The following is a 10,317-nucleotide window of genomic DNA, read 5'->3' as shown; positions in this document are numbered from 1 at the left end:
AGTTCCGTAGAAAATTCGATTAATCCAATATTCATTTGTGGCAAATTTTAGATTATATTTAACGAAAAACGAGCTAAAAGTAAAATTGTCATTTGTAATATTTGTATCACTGTATTCCACATTTGAAAGACATTTTTAACTTATATTTAGGTTAAAAATCTCTACCTTTGAGAATAAAGTGCTATTGCGACAAATTATACATTAATTTATATCTAAAAGGTTTGTATATTTAAAAATTATTTTCTTTTCGTGAGGTTAATTTGCTTAGTGTGATATTATTTTCTGGTGAGTATATAACCTTTATCAATCAATTACATAATCATTTGTAGATGCTATCTTCTCAATTTTTGAACACGGTCAAGAATTCCGTGAGGACAGGAGTATGCAGCCGAAATATTGGAATCCTAGCACCTTGTTTACAGAAAGCAACCGACCCAATTCAACAGCTTTTTATTGATAAAATCAGAGAATATAGACAAAAAAGTAACAGGTAAGTTCGTCTTCTGAAATTCATAAATGGATTCACAATATCACCTGATATTTTTCTGAAAATTTATTTTATACAAAATTCTGTTGAAATTTTTAAATATATGTTTTTGAGAACAATATATCTTTGAGCTTCTCGACATGTGTATATGGAAAAAGAATTAACTGTTTTCAGTTGTTCAATTCTTCACAGTTCAAAAAGTCAAGTTATAGACTAGAATTATTTTAGATTCTAACAGTTACACAATAAGTCCAAACTGTTACCAGACATCGACAACTTCGGTATATATTAAACATAAATTACATATATTAAAATAGATTTGATTTTATGTTCACATAACCCATTTTTCCTTTATCTATAAGATGCCGCATCTACAAACTTGACACATTGTATGATACCCCATTGATAAATTCACTATAAACCCCATAATTTGTTGCTATCATAATGGCTTAACACGAGGGAGAACAATATGCAAATTAATTTTTCTGTGTATTTTTCAACAATTCTTACAATAAATTTCATAATATATTTTTTCAAAAAATTAGCTGTTTATGACTAATTCAGTATTATTTTCTGAAAAAATCGAGATTGTTAATATAAGTATTATTGTTTATGTACATCTACTCAAATATCCTTTGTTGAACAACATAAAATAGTTTGTGTGAAGATTATGCACTCTTGAAATAATTTCTCAGATGAAAACTATTTAGTGTTGAAAAAGCCCTAACTAACGATTGTAAGTATTCTGTAATAGAAATTGATTTCTCTTATAAACACATAAGTAATGAATGAATATGAACAATTTCCAAAAATTCTCTTTGTTTAGAAACTGTTTGTTGGTTTATAGTTTGCTTTTTCATGAATTTTTATATTTTTATTACCTGTGTTCCAGATATATTCCAGACATAATAGTTTATTGGTTCTGCCAGCCAAACTAATAATCACTTTTTTTCCATTACATGAAAGTAATAACACCTTTATATATATTGTAATCTAACAACTACAGTATCCTCCAATAAGATAATATTTAGAGAGTATTTTATTTCATTCTAGAGGATGGTTTTACAGTATATGCTTTACATTACATGGAGGTTTATGTTAATTTAAATATTTCTCTATAGCTTTTCTGTGTAGGAAATTTTGACTAAACCAATATATGATACAAATAATGAAAACTTTATGCCTTATTAAATTACAACAGTAGTTTTGGAATGTATTTTGAATTAATCTTCAATATACTGCATTTGCCAGTTATGCACTTATCCTAAAATTGATTTCATGACTATTTTTCTTGGAAGTGTCTTTGGAATGCCTTCTCAAAGTCAGGAATAGTCTCGAAAACATTTATTTTCATATATTTTTTATTTTGTTAGCACTGTGTTTTCATGAAAAAAAAGATGTTTTGTAAGTAGTTTTGTTAAGTGTTCCAGTTCTACAATCGACTGTTTGAGCGAATAGATTTTTTCACTTTTAGCACTCTTGGGATACCATTCTCAACTAACTTATTTCCATTTTTAAATAACTTGTATCACTTGTAAACAGTCCTCATATTTACTTTATCACTATATGTTAAAGTGTAACATTTCTTTAGCTCTTGTTTAAGTTTACTTTTACAAATTAGACTGTAAGCGTTATTTCATTGAAGTGGTTATAATAGCAAATTGAAAAACCCCGAACTTTCCACTTGTCTTGATATATGAGCAGCTCCAAATTCACCATTGTTCTACTTTTTCATACACTGAACAAAGTATAACCAGTGTATGTCCAAAATTTCTTAGTGCACACTAAAACTGAAGATTGTACCCTACCTCCTTTTCACTTATTTTTTGCACTGTCACGTTATAGGTTGTAAAATTCCCAAGTTGCTATCTTGCCCCCAATAACAGACGATTTATCCAATTTCTTTCAATTATCTCTCTCCTTTTGCCACTCATTGTTCCTCTTCATTTTAAAAGATAAGTATACTTATGTAGATAATGAATTTAATATAATGCATTTTAATTTCAGTGGTAAGACTCTTGTCGAACCAACCCCAGAACTTCAAAAAGAATTGAAAACTGAATTGGAAAAAGTGGCAAAACAGTATGGCGGTGGACCAGGAGTAGATATGACCAAGTTCCCAACATTTAAATTTCAAGATCCCGTTATTGATCCTATTAATTTACAAAAGTAAATTATTCCCATTCAAGTTCTCATTATTACATTAAGTCTGTAGAAAAAGATTGTATATTCATTTAGGTGGATAAATAAAATGATTAAAACCTAATAAAAGTTGTATTACAATATGTACATAGTTAAAAAAATAGAATTACGTTACATATTTCCTACATTAGATTTCCTACTAATTATTTTGTGTTCAAATTGAACTGAAAAATTTGATCCACAGTTTCTGACAAAGCTGGCATGTTAAATGTTTGAGCTAAAGATTTGAAAGTTTGTAGTAATTTTATTAAATCATTCTTTGAAATTAGGCATTTGTAGGTCGATGAACATACACAGTGTTTGTTTATGTTGTCTGGTTTGATCTAAAATAAAAAAATATTTTATTCATATATCTATCAAACATAAACTGACCTGTTGATGCGGCTACTTCAAATAAAAATTTATTCCTCAAATTTTTCAAACCAAAGTTGGAAAAATGATTATGTCTGCTTTTTTATTAGAGGTGATCCCAGGTCCCTATAATTAGTGTAAAATCTTACCTGCATACATTTTTTGCATTGCAAATCTTGTAAATTATATGCCAGTAATTTCTTGTTAACAATATTTAACATAACGCATTCAATTTCAGCGTTATCGTATTCGGAGTTACATAAAGGACAAAACCAAGCTGAATCCGATCTAAATTGATCTCTGCCCAAGTCTATATCTCTACAATGATTACAAGCTCTACAAATTATCTGTGGTATTATATAAGATACAGTTGGATCGTTCCATACAGCTTTTTCCGAAAATTCACCAACACCTAAAACAAATATGCATTCAAATTGTGTAATTGTAGAGTAGTTTTTATCATTTGTCCTAAATAGTTGGGTGATAACATCACAAAAATGAAATGTGGTTATACAGAAAAATTTCCTTTGTCCTAAATATAGTTTTGTTATATTGATTGATCCACAAAGTTTGAGAGATTTTGTACTAAATTAAGAATTGTCCACTATAAAATAGTACAAAGTTATTTGTATTTATACGGTTTTTAGTGGGCAAATAGTAAAATATGATTTTCATAGCCATATGAACATCAATCACAATTATCATTTGAAATTATTTTCAGCTACACAGGAAGTACTTAAACAATTCTTTTAAATGAAACGCCCTATATTTGATCACATTTTTTCATGGAAAGGTGAACTCTGCATAAGGTTTTATTCACCTAGATTTTGTCATTCTTGAAATAGAAGTTCAATTCTGATGAATCCATTTAATTTAGACAAGTGAAATTTATAACAGTGATTTAAGATACCTTGGGCAATTATGATATTTATATGGTTGGAAATAATTTTAGATAATAGCTTATTTGATGTTCATACAGCTGAGTAATTTTTTTTAAATATCACAGTTTGTCCGCTAAAGCATGTATAAATACAGATAACTTACCCTGTACACACCTCTTAATACATTTTTTAATATTAAAAATGCGAGTTGAGTGAAAATGATTATATTGAGGTGGAAGACTATCAATCACATTCCAAGGAGGCTGAATTAGATATAACTTTTACACATTTTGATGCTTGAAGGAAAAATTTTCTCATACAAATGGGGAGACTGTTGCGCTTTTAATATATCAACAATATAGCTGTGAGTATTGAGATGACCTTTTTCAATGAACACCTTGTCAGTGTGGCCTTTCATAGTAACACTACTCCATACCTTTACTGCCGCTATCATATCCATAACTTGGTGATATACAACATTGTGCAAACCTTTTATACACTTCTTCTTTCGGTCCCGTGCCTGCCTTCACTAGCGTGGGCTACTTTCACAATTTAGTTGAATTGGTCTCTATCTGTCGCTACTCGAAATAGTTGTTCTACTTCTAGTCTGGTAAAATTTCTAACATTTCATAGCCAAGATGGTTTTTGGCGACCTATGTATCTTTTGCCCCCAAGCTATGCCTGAATGATCAGGCGAGTGATGTGACTGACCTTTTTTGTTTTTATGGTGCTTATGAATTCTCAATCCTTATTCAGCTGTCTAAGTACCTTTTCATTACTGGTATATGCAGTCCACAGGATCTTGAGGATTTTCAGATAGCACTACATCCCGAACGCATATATGTTCTTAAACGCATCTGAATTGTAAGAGTTGGTTTCCATTTGCTGGATGCCCTACGTGTCATTTCAATCCTCGTTCTTATCTCATCGTTATGTCATTTTCAGCCAGCTACCCAAATATTTGAAATGTGATAGCAGTTCAATAATGTATCCGTTGATTGTAAGTGGATTTGCTTCCATGTTTATTCTACATGCAGTCATTTATTTCGTTTTCTTGACATTTATATTAATTCCTCATCTCGACCATCCTAATGCACTCTGTCTAGTAGCATGTTTTCTGCAAAGATGGCAACATTATTTACGTATCTTTTGCGTTGTTTTTCATTTCGCCATCTGTCTTTACTTCCTTTGTACTGCAATGTAACGAAATATGTTATAATGAACTGAATAAATGTTGAACAAAAGGGATGATAAAACAAATTCCTGTCTTACTCCGCTTTCTTGGTATTTCATTTGTAAAGCTATCATCTAGCCTGACTACTGGCCTCCCAGTGTTTGTACTCAATTATTGCGAAATATACAAAATCTCGACTTATCTGAGAATATTACATATGAACATCAATCACAATTATCATTTGAAATTATTTTCAGCTGCACAGGAAGTACTTTAACAATTCTTTTAAATGAAACGCCCTATATTTGATCACATTTTTTCATGGAAAGGTGAACTCTGCATAAGGTTTTATTCACCTACAAAATCTCGACTTATCTGAGAATATTACTTTGACCACACATAGTCATTCCTGTCTGAAAATGGATAGTGAGGCGTACATATCACTGGGTGAGTTTTTCATAGGGATTTTTCACATGTAGTTGCATCTCGTTTCCGTGGTAATTCTCAGAAATCAAGTTTTTCGTATCGATCTCTTGCAAAAATATATAAAAAAATCCTAAATAAAGAAGTGTTTGAAGACATGAATTAGTGTTGTACAAATAATTGATGGAATTTCGATTTAATCTCATAATTAGTCAGGTTCTCATTACATAAATATTTCTATCTCTTTACAGTACCACAAATTTTAAGATGGTGTCTTTACACCAATTATTTTTCTTAAAAAGCTACACAAATGGATCAACTACTATAGTTTACTTTTGTCATAACTTCAGTAGCACACCATCCTAGTACTTCCTTCAAGTATTTTGTGGTGGAGGAACAAATTCGCACCAGTAAAGAGGACTGCTTTCTATTCACTCTACGGTATAACACTAGGAGAGTACTAAGAGTTAGTACTCGGTTTTAGTGATTACGAGTTAGTAGTATTGTGTACTATTGCTTTAAATGATTTCCAGAAAACTGTTGTCGAACTCTTCCATGTGTTGATGTCTATTTGTAGGCACTCCTTATCATATCATTGCTTCTTCCTTGTTGACAGCGCCACACAAAATCTTGAAGAGAAAAGTACAGATAACATACATTTGCCTTAGCTCTTCAAGTTGCAAAAATCGACTTTCCTTTTCGTTTTTGCAACATCCTCGATGCTTTAGAAATCGTGAATTGGCCCACGGTTTCTCAAGTCATCAGAATTCTTGTAAAACACCTTTGGATAGTGAGATTTAATACTTTGGTGAACAATACAACTTTAGTTGAGGTAGAAATACAGAGCGTAAACAAAATTAAGCCAGTAAAATAAACCAGAAATTCTTTCATTGAAAGTTAATTTTGCTGGCATGTGTTTTATATGATAAAATGAAGCAAAGGCATTTTATAACAACTTTAAGTCGATACAATCACTGATTATTGTAACAGTAAGAAAGTAACTTCAGAAACATGTGTATGAAGATCTTAAACCTTTGCAAAGTTATGAGTATTGGTATTGATGGGGTTGTACATTTTTTAATACATACCTATTAAACGCAATAGGTTGCTTTTTAGTGATTCTACTGCATCTCGTAATGCTGGATCTAAACCTATTATGTGACAAATAGCTTTAACAAATTCTAAAGCAGCACTTGTACCATCTGGCTGAGGTGGTAGACGGTTGTGTATTTTCTCTGTCATCCTACAAATATTTAAATTTATAAAACAAAATAATAGGAGTATACAATTTTAATAAGTGAAAATAATAATATGACGCAAACACTGAATTCCTTAAGAGGTATGTTGCTCTGCAAAATTATGTTATATATGAGAACAACAAGAAAATTTGTACTCTAATGATATTGCGATTGAGAAATGGCAAATGGACCATGCAAAACAAGGACAAGTATACATAAGTTGATTGGAGAAGGAGATGAGTTTTGTACAACCTACTGTACTGTTTGCAAATTTCAAAATTAGCTTATCCTTTTGCAAGAGCATGAGACTTTTGAAACTAGTGATAATGAACAATTTACCATTTGCTAACACAAATTTGGGTTGAGATTTAAGCCATTACCAAAAATAATTGTTTTGAGAAATTTTAACAATTTCGCCTACCTTTAAATTCACGATGACTGTTAATTCAATCTTCACAATACGCGCCGGTTTTCGAGTACATATATATTCAAATGTTATGGTTAGCAGTGACTCTTGAACAATTGTTTTATTTGAGATAAACAGAAGTTCTGTTTTTGTTCTGAATGGAAAAACAAGAATGAAGTGTTGTCAATAGCTCAGGTATAGAATAAATACAAAATATATTTTATATTTTTATCCAGAGAAACAGGTTTAAAAATGTAAAATATATCGATAATGGAACAATATATTGATACAGGATGAAAACGTTTTTTAAAATTTGTATAAAAAAAGTTATAGTTATCTATGAGGTTCATATTTTAAATGAAAATAAGTCAGAATTATGACCCATATCTTATATATTAATCATTTTGTAAAGCATCTTACTTACAAATTTACAATATTGAAATAAACAAAAAAACTAAATGACAATAGAATTAATTTTTACAATTTATTCCATTATTATACGTAGGTAGACTGGAATTTCAGATGATATAGGCCATTTCAAACAGATTTTTCTTCAAACAATAGGCATGGTATTTGAAACAGAGACATGGCATTTGAAACAGTTCGTTTGGCCCGTTGAAGCGTTTTAATCTCACATATAGGTGGAAGTATATCTATTGATTTGTAGTACTAGAACTGGTTTCACCATGAGAATCAATCTCTAGAAGACTGGCTTACATATGTACAACTGGAGCCATGAAAACATACTCAATGGCTACACAAGTAATGATTCTTAAACATATAAAATTCAGAGAACGCATCTCCAGGGATAAACTGAAACTTCCCTCAAATCTGGGATATGCTTTAGGATAAAATACCGAAAAAATTTCAGTAACTTTCAGAAAAAATTTACCACAAAACTGTAGAAGCAAATGAGTTCAAAACACAAACTTGAAATTAATGGAAATACCATCAAATAATATATAGATGATTCTAAACTTTCTGAAAGGTTAAGCAATACTTATTTTTCAAGCAGAAATTTAAAAATGTGTCCAACTTAGAAAGAAACACGATATTATCACCTTTTCTGATAGCCAAGCAGCCATTAGAGTTCTGAATTCCAATATCATAAGGTTGGTTTGGGAATGCCAGATAAATTAAACAAGCTGAATAATAAGAAAAAAGCTCCCCTCCAAATGGTTGCGTGACGTACTGGAGTGGAGGTGAATGAAATAGCAGACAGATCTGCTAATGTTGTGCTGGAGAACCCCTTGATAGGACCTAGACCCGTCTATGGTATCAGCTACAGGACAATAGATAAAACACAAGACAATCAGGTGGTTAGGGAAACAATTACTTGAACAAGCTGCGGGTTGAGACAGGCAATCATTCTCTTTGGAAACCTATGGAGCTCCAGAACATCATAATTGGGAGTGAAGGAAATAGAAGAGAAAGATCTTTGGTAATTCACATCCAAAACTTCCTGAAAGAAGTGGAATTATTAGATCAGCTGTAAACACAGCATTTCCAGTGCCGCAGCAAGAAAAGGGACACAATAGATCCTTTGTATCACAGAACATATGACACCCAGAATCACAAAATACATATTTGATACCTACATCTAAGCAAATATTCATTTATTGAGAAATATTTTAACTATATTTAAACTGACACAAGATCTACAGTAAAATGTTTAGATGAAACGCCACAATGCAAACCCTAGTGTATTGCGGACAGTATTGCTAAAAAAGTCACTAAAAACACTACTGTCATACTGAACACACTGATACAATTAGATTGTCTGGTTCTTTGAACCAGATAGGAGCTTGTGATCTATGGAAAAGTCGAATCACCAGAAAGTATGTATTGGTAGTACTATACTTAGGTCCAAATACCCATAAAAGTAATTTCTAGTAATACTTACTGAAACAGTGTCTGACTTATTTCTCCAGCTAACAATTCCTTTGCATAATCGACGACATTTTCATGTTGGGCCAATCCAAACGAAGGTTGACTTAGAACAGCTTTAGAAATAGTGGAACGTTCTTTCTGTTGTAGGTTAGTGTATATGGCATTGATATAACCAGCTATGACAGCATTAAAGTTATTGCGGCAATTAGCACGTTCTGGAAGTAGTTCGGCTATATTCCATTTCATTTCCACTATTGGCTGTAAGGAAGTTGAGGTTGAAATACTGGTGATTTACAGATTTATATGTTTTCCAATAAAAATACTACCTGATCAGATTCTTCCTCGTCATCTTCATTACTTTCATTATCCTCGCCATTTTTTTCTAGTGTGTCATTTGGTATAGTTTCTGGCAACTTTCCTTTGATTCCTCCAAAATTTGCTGTATCAAGCCACACAAGTTGTTCCCAGCATTGCCTAAAAATGGTGTCTAAATTATTAAATTAGAAAAAAGAGATGTACAGAAAATTATCCACAAGTTACGAACGACATAATTCAAAGAGAAAAAGTGTAGTTTGTTTTAATTTCAATATTTTCCATTTCTTTTTGAAAATGTACGAATTTTTTATGCTTGTTTAACATTTCGAATTATTAATTATAAGAGAATGTCTCCTATCTCACTTTAGGACAATTATAGTCCAGTTTATTTTTAAACTTCTGGCACATTTTACATGCAGTAAAGGTTGGAATAGAGTGTTAATTTATGATTATAGCATTTAGAAATTTCTTTGACTACTCTGTTATAGTATTATTTCTTGTAGTATGCTTTATTTAGATATAGAAAGAAAAAAAAACGAAGCAAATATCGAGTACTTTACGCGTTTCAAGTTCCTAATCAACATTTCTGGGAAATGTCTACCACCAGATTTTGATCATTCGTAATAATAATTAGAAAAGATGAGGAATACATGAAAAGTACAAAGCTGACTATAGAAACATCTGAAGGAATACCAAAAGACGTAAGTTGTGAAAGAATTATGGGATGTTTGGTACGAGGTGTGATAAAAAATTAGAGTAATGAATTTTTATAGTAGCAATTACGCCGTATCTTATTCTGCTATAATCTCTCATATCTTCATGTCTTGATAAACAGTGACAAATTTGAGATCGTTTCCACTTGTCAGTCAACCACTATAGCCGCTTTGGTTGGATCGTGTGTGCAGTGTCATCATGATAGGAGTGTCAAAGAAGCTCATGAAATGTTAAAA

The 10,317-nt window shown here is 31.3% G+C and overlaps 2 protein-coding genes across 3 annotated transcripts in view; one reads left to right on the top strand and one right to left on the bottom strand.

The window, feature by feature from the left end:
* The first annotated feature begins 7 nt into the window (after positions 1 to 7).
* Positions 8 to 2,775, top strand: LOC130441990 (ATP synthase-coupling factor 6, mitochondrial). Its single transcript, XM_056775934.1, has 3 exons — positions 8 to 219; positions 330 to 490; positions 2,495 to 2,775. Exons 2-3 carry the CDS (start codon positions 330 to 332, stop codon positions 2,658 to 2,660), a joined length of 327 nt encoding a protein of 108 aa, XP_056631912.1. The 5' UTR covers positions 8 to 219; the 3' UTR covers positions 2,661 to 2,775.
* LOC130441986 (DNA polymerase epsilon catalytic subunit 1) overlaps positions 2,743 to 10,317 on the bottom strand; it is a 63,327-nt gene continuing 55,752 nt past the window's right edge. For both annotated transcript variants that reach the window (XM_056775928.1, XM_056775929.1), the window contains 5 exons: positions 9,379 to 9,526; positions 9,066 to 9,310; positions 6,607 to 6,761; positions 3,190 to 3,452; positions 2,743 to 3,012 (listed from right to left, as the gene is read on the bottom strand). In XM_056775928.1, the coding sequence (XP_056631906.1) occupies positions 2,833 to 3,012; positions 3,190 to 3,452; positions 6,607 to 6,761; positions 9,066 to 9,310; positions 9,379 to 9,526 (991 nt within the window). In that variant the 3' untranslated portion in view covers positions 2,743 to 2,832. The remainder of the gene's footprint in view (positions 3,013 to 3,189; positions 3,453 to 6,606; positions 6,762 to 9,065; positions 9,311 to 9,378; positions 9,527 to 10,317) is intronic.

Source organism: Diorhabda sublineata, chromosome 3 (genome assembly GCF_026230105.1).
Source record: "Diorhabda sublineata isolate icDioSubl1.1 chromosome 3, icDioSubl1.1, whole genome shotgun sequence".
Classification (NCBI taxonomy): Eukaryota; Metazoa; Arthropoda; class Insecta; order Coleoptera; family Chrysomelidae; genus Diorhabda; species Diorhabda sublineata.
The sequence above is the reverse complement of the archived record's forward strand: the minus strand, read 5'-3'. Positions and strand labels throughout refer to the sequence as shown.